We start from the raw sequence: 25,672 nt of genomic DNA on the forward strand, positions 1-25,672 counted from the left end.
GATACTTTACAAGTGTTGTTTCACCTTTTTTCCTTCTTTTGCCTAGCAGGAGAGCGTCTGTTGATACAACTGTTGTGGAGATAAAGTTCGGTGGAGAAAGAGGAGGAAGGATGGAGGCTGAAAACCAAGAGATAGAATAAAGCTAAAGACAGGGCTGAGGCAGAGATTAGATAAAGATATTTTAGGGGAAGTAAGGAGAGAAGAAAGCCAAAGCTGAAGGAGCAGAAGTACTTAAAGGATCACATACATCTACATCCTGAAAGACTGTCACGACAGACATAAATAAAGCCTGCCTCTTGTTTATCCGTCTTCATCCCTTTGAGACATTCCTACTTCTCATCCACTTGCCTTTCTCCAGGTGTACACGCCCCTTCCCTCTCCTTCTCCTCCTGACTCCACTTCCCACTGCGTTTCTCCCTGTCTTTCCAAAAACATCTCCTCTCCTCCTCTCCCCTCTTCTTCTCCCCTCTTCTTCTCATCTCCTCTCCTTTTATTTTGTATGTGTGACAATTTTAAAGAATGTGAAGTGGACAGGAGAAAAAAGGGCTGAGAATTTTTTCACCTTTTATAAATGTAGAATAAATCCAGATTCTGTTTATTTTCATACTGAATAAACATTTTATTAAGGGTTTTAATTTACAAAAGGGAGACCATATGGGAAAACATTTAATTATTTCACCTTATTAGTTAAATTTATTTATTTTTTTTATTTATTTATTTTTTAAAGCTTTTAAAATGCAATTCATGTCTCAAAACTGGCATATTTTACAGCTTCAGTGCGTCGGTCCATTGTTGCAGCTGTAGCCTGCAGTCAGAGTCAGTCATGCAGTCATGTTACAGTCTTGCATCTTGATCAAATTATAATTATGATCTAAAAACAGAGATGGGGGGAAGTGTTGGAAGAGAAAAGGGGCGCGTATTGAAAGCGAAGAAGGGGTTACATGAGGATAGACGGATTATGTTCAGACTCACATAATCCAGCCTTTGTCTCTCCATGTCTTTATTGAATCCACCTCTCAGATCCTGATAAATCAGATATGGGGTTGTGTCTGTCCACATTAACCTGTTGCCTGGCTGCAAATTTGTCACTGTGAACATGCCCTCTCTTCCTTAAAAGCTCATTCAAGCCATATACAATTTATTTACTGTGCATTATGGGCTGTCAGCTCTGTGTGTATTATGGGCTGTCAGCCAGACTGTGATGTTAGGATTTCTGGTAAAGGACTCCAGAAACAAATGTGTACTATCTTAGTCATTTTTCTGTGCTCATATTTGGGCTCTGTATTCACTCTTTCACATTTTTGCTCAACAGCTGACTCACAACCCGTCTTTCATCGCCTTTCCACTCCCATCTTTTCTTTTGCTTTGTTGCTTTTTAGAGAATAGATGATTCAGATTCAGCTTTGCATTGTAAGCAGTAAACAATGTTATGTTAATTACCTTGGCATTTGTTTAGGCACGAACTGGATTGTCTAATCAAAAAAACACTCTTTTTATTGTCTCTATAAAACAAAACTCATCGGGATGAAGATTACCGTAAAGTCCAAAATTATTAAATAAGGAACTGTTGGGAGCTTTTCCACTTTGTCAGCCTCAGGTGGCACAATTGGCAGTTGCACAGTTTGACTATAACAACCTTTGCATTACTGAATGAATATCCTGGATTAAACTTTTTCCTCTAACATCATCACCATTCAGAGGTGTAATTATTCTGATCCTTTAATTGAGTAAAAGTGCCAGTACAACAATATAAAAATACTTCATTACAAGTCAAAATATTAATTAAAAGTATTGTCAGCCAAAATGCACCAGAGGTATCAAAGTAAAAATGGCCCCTGTGAGTGATTTACTGTTGTATATTACATTATTAGATTGTTAATATTGATGCATAAATGTATAAGTAGCTGTGATAAAGCTAGCTAAAGGAGTATTCCTGTGATTTATTATAACAGTATAAAGCTGAAGGGCTTGTGAGAATCAGATTTTTTTGGCCTCTAGTAACTTTTTAATTGACACACCCTCAGACTGGAAGGTACAATTTAATTCTTAAGCAAAACTGGGATTTTCAGACTGCTTATTTCTCTCTCACACACTATCTGGATTTTCCAGTAATCATACCCTGTTTTTTCTCTCTTGCAACATGTCGTGTCTCCTGAAGACCAAGCGGTGCTCTGAATCATATCAGAATATTAATGTTCATGTAAACACACGGTTGTCTGTCTCTCTCAGCCACACATGGTCCTGGTTTATCTGGATCCGCAGGCAAAGCCCTTTAACCTCTACTATTTCAGTTGGAACAACACAAAGAAAGCTCTGATGTATGGATGAATCTAAATGCTCTGCTACTCTTTCAATCAAATGTGAGTTTGTTTATGGCCAGAACTGTGTGTGTGTGTGTGTGTGTGTGTGTGTGTGTGTGTGTGTGTGTGTGTGCGCACGATGAAATGTGGATTGTAGTCCAGGTTTCAGTGGTCCAAATGGGAATACACACTTAAAAAAACATCTCTCACATTTACATCCTTGCTCATTAACATCAAGGGGGCACGGGTCAAAAGGTCAAACACACCAGCAGCTCAGCCGTTACAGCTACCTGTTTTTCTTACATTCATTTAGATCCTGCTCCCTCAGGGCCTTTCGTGTGAGTCTGAGAAACTTCCCTTCTTCTTAAAGGGATCATCAGAAATTGTGAAAGAACTGCTGCAGGGTCAGGGTTCAGATTAATAATGGAGCACAGGTTCGTTTACAGGATATTTAAACTGTGAACTCATAATAGAAAGACTTGGATGAACCACATTACAGCGATCACCATATGAAGACACCCACACACAGAGATATGCTGTAGGTCTTAGGTGAAGATATAGATACAAAGTTATATGTAAATACAGTGCGGACACTCACAGGCATAAGACTGTGTCTTTGTCATGAAGACTGACGACAGTAATCCATCATCTCATTAAACAGTCCTTTTTTTCTCCAAACAAGCCTAAGATAAATATGTATTATCTCAAGGGTTTAAGTTTCACTGAAGTGTGTTTGTGTCTATTTAAAGTGAACTGTAACTCTTACCATGTGCAGGGGGTCTTTAGGGATTTCTAATGGGGGTCCAGGATTCCATTACCTTTTATTCTCACACACACACACACACACACACACACACACACACACACACACACACACACACACACACACACACAGATGCACAGTTGAGTGTATATGTGGGATTGTGTCTAAGTCTAACAAAACCTCCTCTGTAAATTCCCATTGCTTTTTCCCTGTTTGCTCTCTGTCCTCACAGTGTGTTGTGTAAAATAAAGAGCAGGGATGTCCGCAGCAGGTCCACAGGATCAGGATCAGGATCGATGCTGATGTATCAGTGTCATCTATGTAAAATCCATATATAAAAGTCTCTGATCCATGGTCTGTCAGCAGCTGTCAAAAACACTTTGTTGCACCTCTTTAAAACCTTGAAATGTCTCCTAGTGCACAGTGTTGAGAGTATGTGCGCTACACGAGAAGGACAAAGTGTACAATATAAATAAACAGCAGCCAGCAGTTATGCCCTCAGTGCAGCAGCCGGCAATCTGAGCAAAGCTGCGTTGGGCCACAAGTTTTCATCTGTCTTTTTGCATCCATTTCAGTGACACTGTATAGATGTATCGCAGCTCTTAAGTGGCGCTGTTGGTTAAAAGCCCATTTGAAATGTAGTATTTTTGTTCGAGCTGGAGATGAAAGGCAGCTGTCTCTAAGGATGTGTAGTGACACTTTCATGACAGGAAACCCTCAAAGAAGACCTGTGATGTATTTTCTTAATCATATAATCACAATCACACAAATTTTAACGGAGCCCTACTGTAGGCTGTATTATGTAGGAAAATAAATAAATATATATTATTGGATATATTATAGGACAGTTAGATATATTTGTGATGCACAGTGATTTCATTTGTTTTGTCTGTTGTCTTTCCCTCTCTCCTCAGGACCTGGACAGTCTTCAGATCCAGCTGGAGGACGTGCGTTTCTTCGACCTGTTTGGATACAGCGAGGAAGAGGGAGGTTGGCTCTGCTTCATGTGTAACAACCCTGAGAAGGCCACAGGTACACACACACACACTTAAACACAAGCCCAATTATACATATAATAATATAGTACCATAATTAGTTGAGAAAAACAATGTTTCATGTGTGTGCATAACTAAGTTGTTTTCATACAAACAAACAGAGAGGTTTTTGAAAAACAGGACGCCTCCACCCCCTGCACATTTTTCTCCTTGACAGTCTGTGTTTTTCAGATTTTAAGACTGTTTTCTTGGCAGCAGTAAAACCAGGAAACAACCTTCCCTGTTGTATCAACTTCATATTAATATGAGAATCGTCATGAAGGAGACACAGACAGACATTAGGAATATAGATAGTTTTCATCACTTCAAAGGTTGAAGTCTCCAGGAGAAGTCTCAAGTTCCTAGTGAAACTCATATACATACATACTTACATACATACATACATACTTAACCAAACAAAATCAGTAAAGTAAGTAAAAAAAAAAAAAAAGGCTAAGACAGAAAAGAAACACACTAGGAAAATAAGATAGGAAGAAAGAACGGAAGGAATGTAGGGATGAGCTGTTATTATCTGGAAAACTGACTCCCCGCACCTTTGAAAACAACTTACTGTACACTTGTACCCTCACTTATTTACAGCCATCAAACTACACACTTCACCTTACAGACTGCATTCCACTGTGGTTTCTGCTGAATTGCTCCCAGCCCTTCGTTGGCTTCTCTAAATAGAGCAATGAACAAGTAAAACAGGATTTAAAAGATTGTCTTGGCTCTCTAGGGCACAGTTGTGTCTCTCTGGGGTCTGATGGTAAAACCATCGCAGAGCTCCATGGGGTGTTTTCACTCAAAATAACTTCAAGGCAAATAATCTTTTCCCAGAACAGTCGAGGAAAATGGGGCCATGAGCAGCTCTTATTTAATCGCTGCCAGTCTGATTTCGGTGTTGTTATGAAGGGTCATTGTAATCAGTCAAGTTAGTGCCATCATGACTCAGTTCTGATGAGTTTATGTTGGACCAGCAACCCCCTCCGATGAGCACTTTGTCCTGGTGAAGTCAGAATTGGAATAGTGGCCAAACCCTGTGTGTGTGTGTGTGTGTGTGTGTGTGTGTGTGTGTGTGTGTGTGTGTGTGTGTGTCATGTAACATAACATATATACAGTGGATCTTCACTTTTCAGGCTTGATTTATGCCCTCTCCCCTGTTGCCTGTCTCTTCTCACTCCACTCGGAGGATCACAGAAAGCACAAAGTTTATCAATGTGAGTGATGACACAGTAAATTAACAGTGTATATAAATCGTTCAGTGACAGTTTAGCCTTAGGAGAACAAATGTGACAGAGAGTTTGGGAAACAGGCTTTAAATCTGCCGGCATCTCTCTGTCAGCATCACATGGAAACAGTTATTAGTTATATAAGAGGAGTCAGAAGAGAGGTTGGTGTTGCAGATGTGCTCTGGTGAAGAAATATGTAGGGAGAGGAGGGGTGAGAGAAAAGGTAAAAATGAGAGGGACTGGCTTCGGAGAAAGTGAGGGAAAGTCAAGTGTCTCTAATAAGTAGTTTTGAACCTGTTTCCCGTTCAGCAACACGCTGTTTCAGCTGCTGTTTGCTGGCAGCTAATAAGAAGCCAGCAGGTACTTTTCAGTAAGTTACAGCGAGAGGCAGGAAACTGTTTGGCAGTGGACGGAAACAGGCGGATCGGATGCAGTTAAAGTTTAGTGTGCGTGTCTGTGTGTGTGTGTGTGTGTGTGTGTGTGTGTGTGTGTGTGTGTGTGTGTGTGTGTGAGTTTATGTTTATTTATGGTGATGTGCGTTGGAAGGAGAAAAGTTCACCACATCACACACAGGCTTTAACTAATGATCATGAGACAGCAGTTGGGGTTGTATTGAGAGCTCAAGAAAACAGAAAAAAAAATCATAACATGCATAATGTCATAATTGTGTGATAAAGGTAACTACTCTGAAGTGAAACAACATATGAATAATTACGCGCATGGACTGTGATACTTCATAGAGACTAAACTTAAACTGGTCCACCGCAGAGTTTTCCTGTAAACAAAGTTATATTTACAATCTTTCACTAAAACACACTGTGTGGTCTAACAAACATGTTGAATGCATTTTCCCCCTCAAGGGAAGTAAAATGGGATATTTTGAAAGCAGCATTATTGACATCCATGTTTGCCAGCAAGCACTCTTCTTTCCTGCCTTTTGTTCTTTTGTTGGTGCTTTGCTACATTTCTTAGCACAATGTACATCACCTACTCATGCATCTGAGTGTGTATCATGCAGGGACCAGTTCTTCAAAACATTTGTCCTTAGCACTACTTGCAGTCAGAAACTCCACAGGGTACCTTTTAATTAATCAATTATCACTGATTATAAATATAGGGGGAAATTACTTGAACTGTACAGTATGTGTGTTTGTAGATATAAATGTTTCTGTGTTCACGGTATAGTGTTGGTGGTTATTATCGTGGCACAATTCCCCACTCAATACCATATTTACATGGCCCCTAACCTGACATGCAAACCCTACATGAAACCAAACTGGTGTAGCTTACAGTTTAGTGTCAGGTGAGACATTTTGTCCTGGTTGGAGGAGTTCATAATAAACTGTTAGTGGCATTAGAGGAAATGTTAATGTATGATTAGGGCTATTTTCTTATTTTCTGCTTTTATTTTTTTTTATCCCGCTGTTAGTTCTGAGTAAAGTTTCGTCTGTTGGCAGGAACATTGCAGCCAGTACACTCCACTGGGAGCAACGGAGACCCAAAAAAATCAATCATCACAGTAACACTAACTCTGCATGAAAACCATTATTACACTACACATGTAATATCATTTATTTTATTATTATAAAACATCTAACTGGATTGGTCTGGACTCTGTGTGTGTTACTGAAAATCTCCCTACAGTTCTGAGCTCAGCGAGCACTTGGAATAACACAGCACAGTCTGATTCACTTGGAAATGGCTCTACAGTAATCAGTACTCAGGACATAAGATGATTTAGTGAGCATCTCCATTGACAGAATGATCTTCATCCATTCAAGTGGAATTAATATTCATACGGTTCATTTAGATGGGAGCGGTCGTTAAAAGCTGCATTCACAGCCCTTCATTTTCTCTCTCTTCCATGTCATTGTCTCATCATCACCCATTACCTCAAATACACAAACACAGAAGTGAGCACACACACGTCAGACTTCCCGATCCAAACAGCACAAAAGCCAAATGAAAGCCAATCCTCCAGCTCTGCTGCTCAGCACAAACCGGTGTAATCAGTGAGGGAGCTGAGTGACTGCAGAGAACAGATGATTACCGTTCAGAATCAGGCCGGTCTCTCTTCATTACAGGAGGATTTAGAAAAGGAATAGTAGTACTTTCCCTCTGGGATTGTGTGATTGGAAGCGTGTGTGTATGTGGATACATGTGTTTACTATAGCATTTGTGTCCTTGTGTCCTTGTAACCTTGGATGGGCCTTCTGCTCTGCCTGTCTGGTATAAACTTAAAGGCTTAGTTCACCCAAATTACAAAGACTATTTTCTCATATAACCCTCACAGTAGCCATTTAAACTGCAGGTTTTGAGATATCAGTCTCTGACATATCTGCCCCCATCCTTCCTCAATCAGAATGAATGGATTTTGGTTTGTGGTTTGCGTGGCATTGATAAACTACATTGTGAAAAATTAAACAGCGGCATCTCTATCTAGAAACAATTTCCCAGAACTCACTGTGACCAGTTTTCCTTGGAACTACTTTCTCACAAACAAAAGGCTGTTGTGAAAATGGAAATCTCAGAGGCATACCAAAACCAAAACAATCTGCATGATCCCACCAAATGTAAGTGGGAAAATATGTTTTTTTTTTTTTGTTTTTTTTTAGCTGAAACAATGGCAACAACCCACATTAAAGCTCTTTTATACAGCATGCAGTCAATGTACTTGTTCGCCTGTATTTGTTATCACCCTATTGTTAAAGCAACCCACTACATATTTATTTATTATTATTTATTTAAAAAACACACAGCCACTCTAACATATATAAAGTATCTGCACTGAAGTCAGTCACTGAGCTGAAAATCACTTCCATTAAACGTGTTCAAAACAACACAAGTTGCATCCCTGTGTAGATTGCAGCTGTATATCCATCCCTGATGATATTCAGACAGCCAAGTGTGTTAAATAAGTGACCCCTCTTTGACCTTTACCACCTGAGGCCTGACATTTTTGTGTCAGTCACACCTCAGACTGCTGACATGAACTCAGTGGCCTGAACCAGCACTATCTACAGCTGATCATTAGTCAGCTGTCAGCGCTCAGCTACATTACTTGGAGGAAAAGGGGCTTCATAACATTTGAATGCAGAAACACGAATATAGCGATATATATTGCATTAGTGGCTTTGGAAACTTATTTTCCGTCGTTTTGGGTTGATTATCGGTTCATTTTTGCCTCCAATTGGTCGAGAATCTGACAGCAAATGTTGGGAGATAGAAAAAGCATCATACAAAAGAGCCCCCAGCCGCCATGAGACCCCTCCCACAGTCATATGAATTCACTTAATATACTGTGACTCAAACAACCTTCAGCCTTCATTTAATGCGTGGCCCAATGAATGGGATTTTGCAGAAAATAATCCTGAATTGCTTAAGTGCGGAAAATATGGAACCCATTTCTACTTTGCAGTACAAAGACTCAAACATAGACAATTTCTGTGCAGCCTGAAGGGATTAGAGGAAAGCTGTTCTCCGTATAGACAAAGAAAAAGACCTACATGCAGCAGTTTTACACACGGGGTGAGTCATTGCACTACAGTGACATCACATATTGGACAGGTACTGCTGGCAAATTCAAATGAGTCATGTACATAATGGTGTATGGCGACGTGAAACATGTGAAAGTGAAAATGTCCTTAAAACAAGCTTGCAATATGTAGGCGAGGTCTCCAATGGACAGTTTCTTACTTGTCCAACTTAAAACTGTCCAGCTATATCTAAGCTAAGTTACAGTAAGTGACAGTGATGACTCATCTCATCTCACTGAAACAAATGTAATGACTTCCCCTTAGTTCCTATGCAATTTAGATCAGGAATGTTTCACTTTTAGGTGATGCAGCTTTTTTATTTTCATCATACAGTAAAAGCATAACTAAACATATTTACTATGTATGCATGCTGTTCACATTACCAGCTGCCACCATCTAGCGTTTCACTTTATCACGCTTTATATTGCTTCGCTACAATGAAAACTTGCTGACTTGGCCTGAGTGGCCCGCTGTGATTACTACACAGCTTACACACACACACACACACACACATGCAAGGAGCTAGTCTCATGTTTTAATGGTGGAGGTAAAAAGAGAGAAAGGTGAAGTGTTTTCCATTGTGAAGGCCAAAGTGGAGCCAGTGGTTACTGCAACTTCATGATGCTTCATGATATACTGTTGAGTTTTACCACTGGAATGCCTTTGAAGTGAACGGTAATGAGCAGAGGTGTGTGTGTGTGTGTGTGTGTGTGTGTGTGTGTGTGTGTGTGTGTGTGTGTCTTTTTGCATGTACTGTGTGTATGTGAACATGCCAGAGTAAGTGTACGCTGTTTGCTGTCTTATCCTCTCTCAGTGTTTCTGGCATTGTGGAGTATTTTTACAACAACATGCCACAGAGGTAGCTGGTTTCTGCGAAAATACCAACAACAAAATGTAAGCAGGCTTTAAAATGTGCATATAACCTCATTTCCTCGTGCCTCTACATGTGCATTTTGTGCACACATTCATTCACGTCATGAAGACAGATCCCCTGTTTGTGAAAAAGATGGAAAACCCCAAGCAAGACTTTCCATTCCACCATCAATCACTGACAACACGCTGGACAGAGCTTCTCACCTCCAGGAATTATGTTGCAAATTCAGGAGATATCCTCGCTATTGAGGGACGTTCATCACGCTGCGTTGAAGCGAGTGGAGTTTTGAGGATTAGAGAAATTTGCCTAAATGATTTAAGACAGCATTTCTCAGGGGTGCTGTTAGATATTCTGGTAATATCATCCACCAGGGTTGTGGTTATAAGGAAACATATTAGCTCATATCTCGTTATTGACGGAGAGGGATATTTATCTATAAAGCTCTACTGTCAAACATTACATCTTACATCTCTTCACTCACTTAACCTAACATTTACAGTACCATATGTTCACATTAACCTTGGCACGACTAGATTCAGGTTTCATTCCAGTCTGGGGTTTCATAGCCTTTATAGATTTTTTATGACTATTGTAATTGTTTTTATTCATTCTTTCACCAGAACTCTCTTTTTTCAACTTTGTAGTTGTAATCTCTGCTGTCTGAAAACATCTACAGCATTTAATCCTCTCTGTCCTGCTGTTATTAGAGACATGTCTGAGCTAACTGCAACAAGCTTATGGGAAATGGTGTTTGTTAAAGGCTGCTAAAAACAGAAATATTGAATAAAAATTATTTTAGATTGTTTTTTAAAAAAAAAAAAAAAAAAACTGTCTATACTGTCTTAATCTAAACATAGGAAACAAGCCACCTGACATACTGGATACAGGCTGGAATTTTGGTTAATCATGTAGTTACAAATGGGATTTTGAATGAGGTTTTCTTACTTGTGGAACCTGGTCTGGTTTCACTTCAGCTCTGTATTATGGCCTGTATACGTCATGTTGTTTAAACTGTAATTACATGTAGCTGTGAGACAAAAGTGTACAGTAATAAGTGATAAAGAGCATCAGGGGGATCAGTAGGTTTTAACACAGCCTCTAACAACTGGTAGAAGTTTTAATACACTAAATAACTACATAATGACTATTATCGCTGCATTTTAATTGCACACAGAATCTTTCACACTCTTATTCCATCATCGCAGCTCAGAATACCATGAGGGGACTTTGGAAATTATACCTAAACTCTCTGTTGTCTTTAACCGGAATAAATACCCGCACACTGTTATGACATGCACAAACACATGTATATAAATGCAAAATTTCAGCCAGATAGACCACGTCAGATATTAACTACTTTTCTCCTTCTCAGTCTTTTCATTCTGCTGACACTGGGTGAATGTAGCATTAGCAACACATTAGCCTCAGACAGTTAGTGGCTAATTGCTAGCTTAATTAGCAATTAAGTAATACCAGAAAAATATAGATTAGTAAACTACACATCAGCGAAACCTAAACAGGTGTAATACATAGAGTAAGTTCAGCCTTTGGATAACTTATTGATACATATAGTTAAAGGATGACTCTTGGGACTCAGAACAGTCAGAAAGAGAACTACGATTTGCTGTTCCACTTCTCATGTTTTCATTGCAAGTTACTGTGTGTTTGTGTGTGCTCTATGTGAATGTAGGAGTTATCTTGCTTGTTGTGTCTCTTTACAGTCAAACCACGCCAAATAAAAGCCTCTGCTTTCCTTTATTGTTTTTTTTTTTTTATCTATTTTGCAACATGTTTTTGCAAAGCCAGACATGTTACAAGAAGCAGTTTTTCTCTTGGTAATGACTCTGCATTTTTTCCAGTTATGAAATTCTGTCGCTCAACAGGGAAACTTGACATTTAACACGGGACGGGGGGGGCGGGTAACTTGTTTACAACCACATTTTTTCCTATAATTGATATTTAACAAGGGTGAGTGAGTGTACTGTCAACTGTGGTTCGCACCCATAGTTTTCTTTGAGGACACATTTCCATGTTCTGCTCACACCTCATCTTGCTGCCGTAATCCTCAAGCCAAAAACTACAAACCACCAACAAACACACACATGCATTCATTCATTATAAAAGACAAACAAATTGACAAAGACAAACATGAGGCATGATGAAGGTCTTAGTCTTGTTTGGGGGAACAGCTGTTTCTGGTAGTGATCTCGGTTTTGACTCTTGTCACAATAATTTTTCATGTTGTTATTGAACACACACATTAAACATCCACAGTGCTGATGGAAAAAGAAGGATTGAAAGATGCAAAACCCAAAATCACGATGCTTCCTCCACTTAACTTCACCGTTGCGACAGTGTTTTCATTTTGGTATTCATTTCCGTTTTTACACCAGACATAGTGCAGCATGTTCTTCCCACACAATTCAATATTAGATTCAAAAGTCAGTAGCGGGGTGGAGTGTGAAAGTGCTCTTTAGCAAACTATAGGTGTGCAGTGTTGTTTCTTTTGGAGATCAGAGGTTTCATGAGTCTATCATACACAAATCATGGTGCATTTAGCATGATGTTGAACACAGACGTAAACCAGCTCCAATTATTCCTTTAAGGCTTTAGCTGCTACTGTGAGGTTCTTTGTTACCTCACTTTTCATTCTGCATTGTGCTGTTGGATTCATCTATTGGCAGAGATGGTTTTGTCAGATTTAGCACTAAAATATATCCTAGGCCATATGACCACACCAATATATAAAGGTGTGAATGCAGCAGAAACACAGAGGACACACGGCGATTGACCGAATGAAGTGCTCATTCTGATTGCACCCAGAGAGCTTTGGACACAAGCATTCTTCATTTTGTTTGCTTGCTCGAGCGCAACCTTTGTTTGCGACTCAGTGTGTGCATGTGTATGTTTTGCATCCTCGTCTCATTGTTTGACGTCAGTGTGTCTCAGACGAGGGGTTGTGAACTACACCATATGCCTGAGGCTAACAACAAATCCAGGGATCACTTTCCAGGTGTCTACATCAAAGCAAGGTGACGCCACGAGGCACATTGATTTATGCACCAGACAAGTTTATCTCTGCACCCAAAAAACTGAAATATTTGTTGGATGATGCAGACAAGCTGGCAACCCATAGTGGCGGGTGTGTGTCCAGTCGTAAATGAGCAGTGTTTCTCTCTAAACGGGCTGACAGGAAGTCTGAATGTGGTTTCGCTGTAGGACACAGACTAATCATTTGGGAAGAATGCAAATGATTTACTCAGTTGTTTGGTATCCCAGTGAATCATCAGTAAAATATAGAAAACATGAACACAAAACATTATTGCACTTCATCATTGTCGAGAGATAATTTTGGTTTTATTTGCCAAGTTTTGAGTTTTCTGCCTCACCACAATGGAGGTCTGCTGTGCTTGTATTTTTGAATATTGTTTCTTATTATTACTAATATTATTTTCATTGCAAGTAGTCCCTACATACAATTTTTGACAGTGTTCTGTGAGTTGCTGAGATTGTGGAAGTTTTTTTATTATAACTTTAATGCCGTGAGCATCACATACAAAATTACATTCACCTCCTTTGTATTAAGGTGAAGGCAGAAATCTTAGTGTCAGATATGTGGGCAACAGAAACCAAAACTATCTACTAACTATTGCCTGGATATCACAAGCTATAAGTGAAGTTTGGGTGAACTGACCCATTAAAAGAAATATTTTAGCGGTTATCAGTTATCAGTTATAGCCCTGCATAGCAAGATTTTCTCTATTATGTTGCACTGTATGATGTTAATGGCTGTAGTTCGATTAATATATGATTTTTCAATCGCATCAATCAATCAATCAATCAATCAATCAATCAATCAATCAATCAATCATTTCAATTCATCAATTAATGCACAAAATGTCAAAGTATGCCATTTAATGACCATTAAAAATTCTCAGACCTTGAAATAATGTCTCAATAATGCTTTAAAATGTTGTTTGACCATCCGTCAAAACACTGAAACTGATGTGAAAGAGGAAAGCAGCAAAGAAGCTCCTCTCCTCTCTTCTCTTCTCCTCTGATTTTGGGTTCTGATGACCTTTAATGGTTTGTCCTGTTTGGCGTCAGGTACCTCTGTGAATCATCTGTTACAGCATGCCCACACACTCACACACACTCCTGTCAGATTGCAATAATCTCTCGACTGCTTTAGTCATCGTCGTGGAAACAAAGAGTGGCTCTGTTTGGTGGTCAGCATCTGTAAAGAAGAAAGCAGAGGAAGGAGACTGTGCGAAAGAACACAAGAGGCCTGTTTGTTAGAACCCTAAAGTGTCTTCAGTCAAAATTTAGTTTTTACTAATTAAACTAAAAAGGGAGTCACACTCAAACACACACACACACAACTGTAGTTTGCGTTATAAATGCTCTCATCACTCGGTAACGTGTGATGCAACAGCTACGTTTCATTCAGTATAAAGCATCTGCGGACAACAGATACTGTAAGAATCGCTACTGGTTCAAACGCCTCCACTGGCTGGAGACTGGTTAGTTAAATTGTTTATTTACATTTTTAGCATTATTCCATTATATCTGTGCATTTGCTCCGTGTAATTAGTTTGTTCTTATTGATAAAATCACAGATATGTTCTGAGACGTCATGTACCAAAGAGATAAGATTACAGAAACCACTGACCACCACATGACGTCTTCATCACTGTTGCACAGCTCACTAAGCTGTTCCCATTAAATGCGAGGGCACATATAAACACCAGACCGTATGAAATCACATTCCATGTAAAGAGCTGACTGGAAATCTTTAATCGAAATGATTTCAATCAGAATGACAAACTGTGTGCATGTAACCGCAGTTACACACACTGAAGTCGGTGCTTGATCCAACTCAGTCCAAGTTGATGTGGGTGAGTGTTTCTAATCAGAACAGTCCAGACCCGACTATGTGGGAGTTCTCCTCTATGTGAACACACACACACATATGAGAGAGACAAAATGCTGTTGTTGATTTAAACTGAACTACCCCTTAGTGTTGACTGGAAGTGAATAAGTCCAAAAGTTTGTTTGTATCAGCACAATTTCATGCAAATGCAGTTCAAAGTGTTTCAGGAAGAAACACTACAAGTGAAAACTAAAGGAACAGAAACATAAATAAATTAAGATAAGGAAATTGAGAACAGAACAGATTCAAAATAACTGTGTGGCAAGGATGTAACGCTAAGATCAGCTGGGTGGTTGTGCTGTGCTTTACATGTAGAAATGCTAAATGTTATCTCACTTTATTCGGAGGAAGCTCTTCTGAGCTCTTCAGGGTTCACCACATGTTCTAGTTGAAATGCACTATACCTATGTTTTTGTATGGTATATTTAGCCATGTACTATCAATTAATTATACTCTATGTCACTGCCAGCCCATGTCTAAAGCATGCCATTATCTTTTCAGTTTGTGAATGCATTCTTATCTTGCACTGTGACAGGGGTCTCAAAATCAAATGGCCCAAGGGGTAATACAGCTCAGATTGTTTTCCTTGAGAATGACAGCTTTCTCGTTACACACAGAAAGTAATCACGTAAATAATCTGTCCTCCTGTCTTATCATTTCAAAAGGAGACTTTTTACACTCCAAGGTTATAGCCTTGGCAGAGAATTACATTTTAATTAGTTTTACTTTAATTGAATAAGGGAAAAAATCAAAATTGGAAAAATTGGAATGAGAATAGAAATAGAAATGTGCCAAACAGATGTAATATATCTTATTGTCTCATGGGCTGGATCTGGCCTCCCCTATAGTATAAAAATCAACTTGCAGAAGATGGATAAATTAGCACAGTGACAAATATAAGTGGTTGATTGCCAAGGAAACAACATTATTTATTTCACACTCCACCTTTTTGCTTATTTTTTAACTTTCAGGCCAGATTTGGCACCATAGCTCTTGAACAAAGCGCTGTTCAATGACTCATTCAAGTCTCAGTTGTCAGAACCTGGTCATGAACAATCAGCAGTCATGTGATGTAAATCAGCAAAACCTTTTTTCTCTTTCTTTCTCTGTTTTGTGTCTGTCATTGTTTGTGGGGCCTGCAAGTGGTGAACCAGGAGGGGCAGCCTCTGATCGAGGGGAAGCTGAAGGAGAAGCAGGTCCGCTGGAAGTTCATCAAGCGCTGGAAAACCCGCTACTTCACCTTGGCAGGAAACCAGCTACTCTTCCGGAGAGGCAAATCAGTACGTAGCCAATGAAAATGAAGCCTCCTCACACACAGGCACTCTCACACATGGACACACATGCACACTGTGCCTGGCCTCTCACTTATAAAATCCTCATTAATATTTCATTGTTTCACATCATTTGAAACATGATGAAATTCTGCATGAAACAGTGGAAATCCCATCTCGTGATAAGCTCAACTGTCCCTCAGGAGCATCCGATGAATCTGACCGTAACAAACCTTGGCCCCGGTAAGGACTCTTGGGGGACTCCCAAGGCCTAAGCATGATGCTGCAACAACATGACTCACTCTCACCCTCTATAACTCAAAGCAGACATCATTACGCACAAGTAGCAAACACAGAGAAGGAAGTACTGCCTCGTATGTGTGAATGAAAGAAAGACTGAATAGGTGAGGAGATTTCCCTATGGGTTAATACGACACAGTTTTCCCTCCATCTGTGCTGTGTTTGCCGCTGCCTTACTGTACGACTGAACAAAGGCTGAGGTCACCGAACAGAATTATTGTGCAAAGGAAAAGTTTGCTTAATCAACAAAAACATGGAGCGAAAACAGTACAATTAAAAACATGTTGAGGTCAAGTTTGATTTTAACCAGCTGATAAAAGAAAAACATTTTCAGTCAGAAAATCTGACTTGTGTGGAAATTTTACTTCACCTGTTCGTATGTCCGTGCCGTTATCGTGGTTTACAGCAGTCATCTCCAAGAGTGAAACAATTAATTATAATTAAAATAATTTTCAAAGCCTACAGGAGATTGGGTGGTCTCTGGTCATGTTTATACAATCAGCTAAAAAAAAAACCAGAGAGAGGTGCATTGAATAGTAGAGTTGAGCTCTCTCTTTTCTTTTCTTTTTACTGCACACAATAGTCTTTGTGCTTCCATCCAAATGGTAATGGATTCCTCTTTTTTTGAAGCAGCCACAAATTGGAAAGATTCTGTGTCTTTGTTCTCAAAGCTCAGTTTGTCTTCGCCAGGACATTCAGGAGGTGGTTGATAGGTTGTGAAAGACCTTTTCCCAGCTGGGAACTCAGATTAAGAACCAAAAAAGAAGTGTTGTTTTCTCCACATCGAATGATCAAGCAGCTTCAACATAGTGAGGTTTGAAACATTCCCAGAATCCACACAAAGATGAGATGTGTATCTGAATGTTGTACCATTTATTTCTATGAGGCTTTACCTAGTGGATGAAATCTGTTCAAAAGAAGAATGCATATTTTATCTGTTTCTTGCTTGCTAAGCCACAGTGTGCCCTCCTCTGAACACTGTGCATTCTCCTTAATTGGGTCCAGACAAAGAGTGATGCCAAACTGCATCCAGGCCTTGACTTCGATTTGGGAATCCTTGTGCACAGGTGTTCCCCAACATAAATATATTGACTTTTATTTAAGACATGTTATAATACCACAGAGAATGACATTCAGTACCTTTTCACTGTCGTACCAGTGAAGAAGAGTAACGGAAAACAACATAATTTGTTAATTTAAGCCATGACCTTCCTAGTTACTGCTGGCAGGCAAGAAAAATATTTAAGATACCCGTAAATGAAACTTTTTGATACTTTCTATTGCTTTTTTGGAGGGGGGGGGGTGAATTCAATTATGTTTAAGACTTTTCATGACCTACAGATACTAAAAATACAGAAAAAAGTATAGACAGAGATGAAATAAGAATAATATGAGAATGAATTGTTCAGTTTGTGTGTTATCACTGCACTCATGGTACAGGAGCTGGGGTATCTCAATAAAGTAAAATCAATCAAATGTTCAACTTGCTTGCATTAGATAATCCATTATAGTGAATATATATAGTTTTATTTTCATTTTTTTACATGGACTCATTAAATGCTTGCTGCTTATGGTGTGTTGACTTGCTCTGAGAAGGTTTGAAATCTTGCAGCCTGTGTTTACAAGCTCATCTGAGCTGAAGAGACACAAAACCAAACATGCACACCATAAAAACAGTAATGTGATTGTGACAGAACATAAAATGGTTCTGTTCAGCAGCCAAGTGATGTTGCACTGTTATGAGTGTCAATGCCAATAAGCAAAAAAGAGAGTACGAAAAGGAATAATAATATAATTGCATAATAATGTAAATACAAATAATTTTGGTGTCTCAAAAAATACAGACACAAATACAAGAATCTCTCAAGATACTCTTCCAGCACCATTGCCTCTTAACTTTCAGATGCAATAAATGTTTGTAGATAAGATAAAATGTCAGTTCATGGTTAATATCAATCAAATGTTCATTTGACTCAGTACATTAATCCACTGGCATGAATCATCATTGAGAAAAAGACCCTCAGCAGAGCCAGCTGGGAGGTAAAACTGAGAACACGTCATCTCCAGTGCTTTTCAACACACACACCACAGAAAGGATGTGGGCAGTTGCCTTGAGTCTTGCAGCTAGCTGTGGTAATGTGGTTTTAACCACATAACTAAATACTTAGGGGGTGAAAAGACACGGCTGTGGTGCAATATACACACACGCGACCACACCTCCCCACAGTTGCAAACACACACATTCAATATTTCACCTTGTGGGGTAAAACACAGATGTGATGTTCAGCAGGGAGGAAGGATTTTGTTTCCTGCCACAGAAAAGCAGCAGAACAATAAGGTGTAATTGTTCATCCTGTAAATGGTTTGATCTGAAACGGTACATACTGGAAACAACACTGTGACCTTTATCTCTCTTATTGTCTGTCTTCCCCACAGAAAGATGAGCTGGATGACATACCTATCGAGCTGAGCAAGGTACAAAGCGTCAAGGTGAGATGTTACATAGTCAGAAAAAGTCTATCTTTAAGAAGCCTGCACCCAGAAAACAAATACTAACAAATTAAAAAAATGACGATAACTAGTGTATATTTGCAGAAACACCATCTCTCGGTATCAGTGTCATTATCTCCTTCTCCTTTTTGCCATTAGTTTTTCTTCTTTCTTCCCACAGGTTGTAGCTAAGAAGCGTCGGGATCGGGGTTTGCCGCGGGCCTTTGAGATCTTCACTGACAACAAGACATACGTGCTGAAAGCTCAGGATGAGAAACATGCGGAGGAGTGGCTGCAGTGCATCAATGTGGCTGTGGCTCAGGCCAGAGAGAGGGAGAACAGAGAGGCTACCACCTACCTGTGAGACCAAAACCAACACAGATACACGCATAAGCTCGAGCATATGCAGCCAAACATACGCTGAGGAACATTTTTCTTCTAACAGTGTGGCATTTTTGAAGCATTCATAAACCACCACCAGAGCTGTCAAGAATAAAATATCACAGGTATGGACAAACTGTGGTAACCCTGAGGAGGGGAACGCACACAACACACTACACAGCCAGCAGCACTTCAATAGCACTTCATATCACCAGTGATGATGGAGCACTTCTCAAAAACAATCGAAATGACTTGTTATGCAGTATTTTTTTTTTTTTTTTAGAAACAAGATTTATTCAACCAGCAATAAAAGACTCATTATATGAAGGATAGTTACATATATAATATAAAATACTGACCCCCTGTACTTACTGTTACACCATGGACTTGCTTATGATGAGATACACATACATCTGTGGAGCATCATTAGTGAATGTTACATTACAGAAGTGTTAAAGACTAGGATCCTCACCTGAATGGATCTTTCAGTGTAGACATTTCAGCTTCTGCTGCTTGAACCTGGACACTGCTGTGACCTTCAACAACCAAACAAGACCAGCATCTACAGACACTTGGGATTTATTAGTTTAGTGATGCCTGGTGATTGAGATGTATTAGAGTCCAGACTTGTATTTAGCAATAAAGACTTAACAGACCTCATAAAGACTTGTAGCAATAATGAGACTGAACAGTTGCTCTTGAGAGCAGGAAGGATGAAGAGGAGCCTAATGGACAGCAGATGGGGAGGGCATTCGATACTGGAATTTTGTGTGTGTGTGTGTGTGTGTGTGTGTGTGTGTGTCTGTGTGTGTGTGTGTGTCTGTGTGTCTGTGTGTGTCTGTGTGTGTGAGAGAGAGAGAGAGAGAGAGAGAGAGAAAGTGAGTATGATGTGATATGCTCATTCACTTTCTTGCCAAGTGTTAGATGAGAAAGTCGATGCCACTCTCGTCTTTAAGCTTAATAATGAAGCTACAGTAAGCAGCTGTTAGCTTAGCTTAGCATAAAGACTGGAAGCAGGGGGAATCACCTTGCCTGGTCCTGTCCAAAGGCAAAAGTATACACCTACCAGCACCTCTAAAGCTCACTAACTTATACTTTGTTTGTTTAATCTGTACAAAAATTGTGTAGTTTCATAGGGGGTTAAACCACCACTTCTCAACCTTTGGACAGAGCCAGGCTAGCTGTTTCCCCGTTTCCAGTCTTCATGCTAAGCTATGCTAACCAGTTTCTGGCTGTAGCTTCATATTTACCGTACTGTCTAGAGAGTTATAACAATCTTCTCATCTAACTCATGGCAAGAAAGCAAATTCAAATTCAATCCTAAAATATTGAACTATTCCTTTAATACATATATTGTCTTCATGTGTAATATGGTTGTACATATTCAATTAAGTGTTTTTAAAATAATTTTGTAATGTGTATTTTCTGTATTTTTCACTTATACTGCAATTTTCATCACTAACAAAACTTTCCCCCCCTTAAAGCCAGTAGGCAACAGCTCAAGAATTACTTTGGAATCAGAAATGCAACAACACAATCCAAAATATTTTGAACCAATTTTCTCTTTCTACTCTTCTACTTAAGTGACTTATGAGACAACCCCCTTAAGAGTCCGTGCAGTGGTCAGATTTCTGTTCTTTTGTAATCTCAGTTCTATATGGACTGGGCTATTTCTGGCTTTCCCGAACAAGAAATGTCTGCAACAATTCACTCCATGTTTTTTACGAGGAGGCCTGTCAGCTCAATTGTTGCTTAATAGTGGAGTTTAGACCACAGATTTCTGAGAGAACACTGAGGTAAATTAGTGGTTTCCTTGTGGTATTAGCAACTGTGCCAGTTCAGTCATGTTGATTTAAGACAATTCAGTGAAAGGTTTAGTTTAGACAGCCAAGAAACTGAAGTTATCTCTCATTTTATAACAGGCCTTTTCCAAAGGTTAAAGTTTAAAAGCTGTTTTTTTTTGCGGTCTTTAGATGATGTAAAAGTGAGCGTCTGACTGTTAAGAATTACAGTTTTTCCTCAGATCTCCTGATCCTGATTTCCTCTCCAGTAACTCACATCTACACAACATTCCCACAAGAAAATAAGCCAATAGCAAATACCTATGTGGAACACTGTAACTCCTTTATGTTACTCACTAACCACAATGCTGATGACAAACATGTCTTGACCCAGTTAGAATCTGAGCTGCCTGCACCAGACAAACGTTCACGGTCGGCCATGGCAAATCAATTATTTTGTTCGATGTCTGATTTGATCTTTATCTGGATCCACATCTGAGGTGTGTGTCTGCCCACACGTGAATGCATATCCCTGCTTTATGGTATCAAATGCTCCTGGTTTTGGATAAATACATGAAATGCAATGTTGTGAATATTATAAAAAAATACCTAAGGTGGTCTTAATCTTAACTCATGTGACAGACAAGCATTTTGTCTTTGGTCTTAGCTTGTTCTACAGCTAAAACCCTGCTAGCTGTGTACAGTCATAACACTGGCTTTCCTGCTGTGTCAGGTTACCAATGTTTGTACTTTTAGCTGTGCTCCCCTCCAACCCTTACACAGCAGAGCTGACCTGCATCTGCTTACACAAAATATTATTTACATCTCGCCTCTCTGTCACATGATTCTGTCTTTCCTCCTTTTTTTCGTAGATTAATGACCTACATACACAGCTGGCTATGAATCCCAAAATCAGGGGATTTCCCCACAATGACTGCAATAAGCATAACAACATTTTTAGCCTCGCTAGCAGCTTGGCTCTAGGCAATGTTGTCCCGAGAGGATGAACCTTACCGACTTTAATGATCCCCAGACTTTTCCTAAAGCACCCCCATGAAGTTGACATTTGTGGTTTTGGGTGAAATGCTTGGCTATTGAATGATGACATGAAAATTTAGCTTTATACCATTGCTGTGCCAAAGTCCAGCCTCACAGAGCTGTGTGCATGGCTGAAGACTCATGTTGTTTGATCTTGTGTGAGGGTTAGAGCCAAACTGTTACTCACAGATTAGTATAGTTTAGCCAGCAAACCTGCATTATACACACACGCGTTATTTGTCTGCTCGTAAGCAAATGTTAAATCTACAGCCACCCTTAAGTGAAGTTCTAAGTCCTCTCCCATACACTCGACTTACACCACGAAGCTGACTTTTTTGTACACATTGTTGATTTCTTAATGTGTGATCACATGAATGTCTGCTGTCAAGCTGCCATGTAGGCCTAGTTTCCAAACCTCTGGGGCGAACATCTTGAGCCAAACAAGCAATTGTTTTAGCGTACTTTCCTCTTAATGAAATACATTTGTAGGCAGCTGTGTAAATAGACTGGACGATATAGTGTATATTGTAGCATCTATCTATCTATCTACTGTATCTATCTATCTATGGTTTGTTTGTTCGTTCGTCTCAGACTGGATAATAGTGAGCACTGCTTTAAAGCACAATGAGATTATATTTACAGTTTAGAGAGTAGATATCAGGATGGACACTGCTGTGTATTTCAACAGTCACACACAGTGTATGTGAATATGATTGACTAGTAAAGTTTCTGAATGTAAAAAGCATTTTTTGAGCATTAACATCCACCTTGTATAAAGAATAATAGGAAAGATAGGATTATTTGTTTACTTTGTACTGTAGGATGTTGCTAAATTACATTTGATTTTATGTTTGATTTTTGATATGAGGTCAATATTTATTTTTTACAAGCGCTACTGTAACACTTAAATCATGTCTGGGAAGACTAGTGAAACACTGAATGACCTTTCTTCTTCCCTTGTTTTTATATTACTATGAATTAATACTGCAAACAAATGAATGCTGTATTTTATTGACAATTAAACTGATATTCTTATGGGTTGTGTATTTGCCTGTTGCACCTTTTGCATGTCTGACACTGCCGCCTTGTCTTTTTCCTGACAGAATTGTACAATAAATCTTTACCAGTGAAATCAGTGAATCTCTCCAGTGTCTCTTTCTGTCTCCCCACACCTGGGATTGGTTTTGGTCACTTGAGAGTAAAAAAAACCAAAACACAAATAACATAATTGAATAATGATTTCCTGGATCTTCACAAGAACAAAAAATATGAATTAATTCATACAAAGTGGGGACTGTTTCTGTGTAAGTCCAGCTTCAGCTAATTTGTCCAGTTGAATATACTTATTGAGCTGGCTCACTGAGCTTTGCACACAGTGATTGTTATCCTCTGGCCAAACGCTCCTATTTGCCTCTTCTGCTCTCAGCAGAGGATGCACACACAGATAAACACTGACAGCAGCGTGCGGTATCTGACTAGCTGACTAATCTCCGGGAGATCATTACATTACATTCCAATGTAAATAAGAAGTGGGACATCACTTTGAAGATGCCATGCTGACAACAAAAAGACCCACAAAAAAAAGAAAACACGCACACAGAGACAAAGAAAGAATTACTATAATCAAGGGAATAGGTTTGCATATGGATGGTTAGGACATATTTCTACCAGTATTTTTGGAGGACAGAATTGCCCTTACCAATATTTGAGTGAACTCGTTTGCACTATGTTTGGAGTGAAATCATATTAGATCATTGAAATATGCCCAACAAGAGGCTATGTCTACAAGACAACCAATTTGGGCATGCTGACATTTGATTGACTGAAAGGTCGGGGGGTATCTGAAGGCTCACATCATATGAAAATAGCATAGTGGTACCTAACATCAAAAGAAAAATGTCAACTGATATTATTTAACAACGTTAGCTAGCGATAACTAGCAAGCTATCCCTGGCTTCTTCTATAGGCTAGCAGTCATGTTGCTAGCAGGAGTGAACATAAAATGGAGGATTACGTGCATTAGATACGTTTTTTTAAGTTTTTATGCCTTACTATACTATGACTTTTTTTTTTACATTTGTAGTCCTTACTATACTATGACAGTTTTTGACATTTTCATGCCTTAATTATGACGTCTTATGCCATACAACTTTTTATAACTTATTATAATATGACAATTAATGCCTTACATACAATGATGTTTTTATGACAATGTTGGCCTTGTTATACTATGACGTTTTATGCCTTACTGATTTTTATGACTTTTTTTGCCTTACTGTACTATGACGTTTTGTACCTTACTGTACTATGAAGCTTTTAACCTTACTATAGTATGTCTTTTTATGACATTTTATGGAAATTATACTATCACGTTTTTGTGACTTTTTAAGCCTTACTGTACTATGTTGTTTCATTCCTTACCATACTATGACGTTTTTATGACCTTTTATGCCTTAATATACTAGCATGTTTTTTTGGCGTTTTATGCCATACTATACTATGATGTTTTTTTGACATTTTTATGCCTTACTATACTATGACGTTTTTTGGCATTATTATGCCTTACTGTACTATGTTGTTTTATTCCTTATCATACTATGATGTTTTTATGACCTTTTATTCCTTAATATACTATGATTTTTTTGACATTTTATGGCATACTATACTATGACGTTTTTTGACATTTTTATGCCATACCATACTATGACGTTTTTTGGCATTTTTATGCCTTACAATACTGTTTAATTTGATGCCTTACCATTCTATGAAGTTTTTATGACCTTTTATGGCTTAATATACTATGATGTTTTTTTGAAATTTTATGCCATACTATACTATGACGTCTGTTTTAACATTTTTATGGTATACTGTACTATGTTGTTTCATTCCTTACCATACTATGACGTTTTTATGACCTTTTATGCCTTAATATACTAGAATGTTTTTTTGGCGTTTTATGCCATACTATACTATGACATTTTTTGACATTATTATGCCATACTATACTATGATATTTTTTTGGCATTTTTATGCCTTACTGTACTATGTTGTTTCATTCCTTACTATACTATGACGTTTTTATGACCTTTTATACCTTAATATACTATCATGTTTTTTTGACATTTTCCGCCATACTATACTATGACGCTTTTTAACATTTTCATGCCATACTATACTATGACGTTTTTATGACCTTTTATGCCTTAATATACTAGCATGTTTTTTTGGCGTTTTATGCCATACTATACTATGACATTTTTATGCCTTACAATACCATTTCATTTGATGCCGTACCATACTATGAAGTTTTTATGACCTTTTATGCCTTAATATACTATGATGTTTTTTGGCATTTTTATACCTTACAATACTATTTCATTTGATGCTTTACCATACTATGAGGTTTTTATGACCTTTGGTGCCTTAATATACTATGATGTTTTTTTTTACATTTTATGCCATACTATACTATGAATTTTATTTGGCATTTTTATGCCTTACGATACTATTTTATTTGATGCCTTACCATACTATAACGTTTTTATGACCTTTTATGCCTTAATATACTAGCATGTTTTTTGGCGTTTTATGCCATACTATACTATGACATTTTTTTACATTTTTATGCCATACTATACTATGACGTTTTTTGGCATTTTTATGCCTTACCATACTATGACGTTTTTTGGCATTTTTATGCCTTACAATACTGTTTAATTTGATGCCTTACCATTCTATT

At 38.5% G+C, this 25,672-nt stretch overlaps 1 protein-coding gene across 1 annotated transcript in view; it reads left to right on the forward strand.

Moving 5' to 3' along the window:
- veph1 (ventricular zone expressed PH domain-containing 1) overlaps positions 1-23,068 on the forward strand; it is a 74,377-nt gene extending 51,309 nt beyond the window's left edge. The window contains exons 12-15 of the mRNA XM_087173128.1: positions 3,978-4,095; positions 15,816-15,952; positions 18,680-18,733; positions 18,915-23,068. Of these exons, the coding sequence (XP_087029254.1) occupies positions 3,978-4,095; positions 15,816-15,952; positions 18,680-18,733; positions 18,915-19,097 (492 nt within the window). The 3' untranslated portion in view covers positions 19,098-23,068. The remainder of the gene's footprint in view (positions 1-3,977; positions 4,096-15,815; positions 15,953-18,679; positions 18,734-18,914) is intronic.
- The last annotated feature ends 2,604 nt before the right edge of the window (positions 23,069-25,672 follow it).

Source organism: Seriola lalandi, unplaced genomic scaffold (assembly GCF_002814215.2).
Source record: "Seriola lalandi dorsalis isolate HSWRI2012SDOR001 ecotype SW California unplaced genomic scaffold, Sedor1 jcf7180002054048, whole genome shotgun sequence".
NCBI lineage: Eukaryota > Metazoa > Chordata > Actinopteri > Carangiformes > Carangidae > Seriola > Seriola lalandi.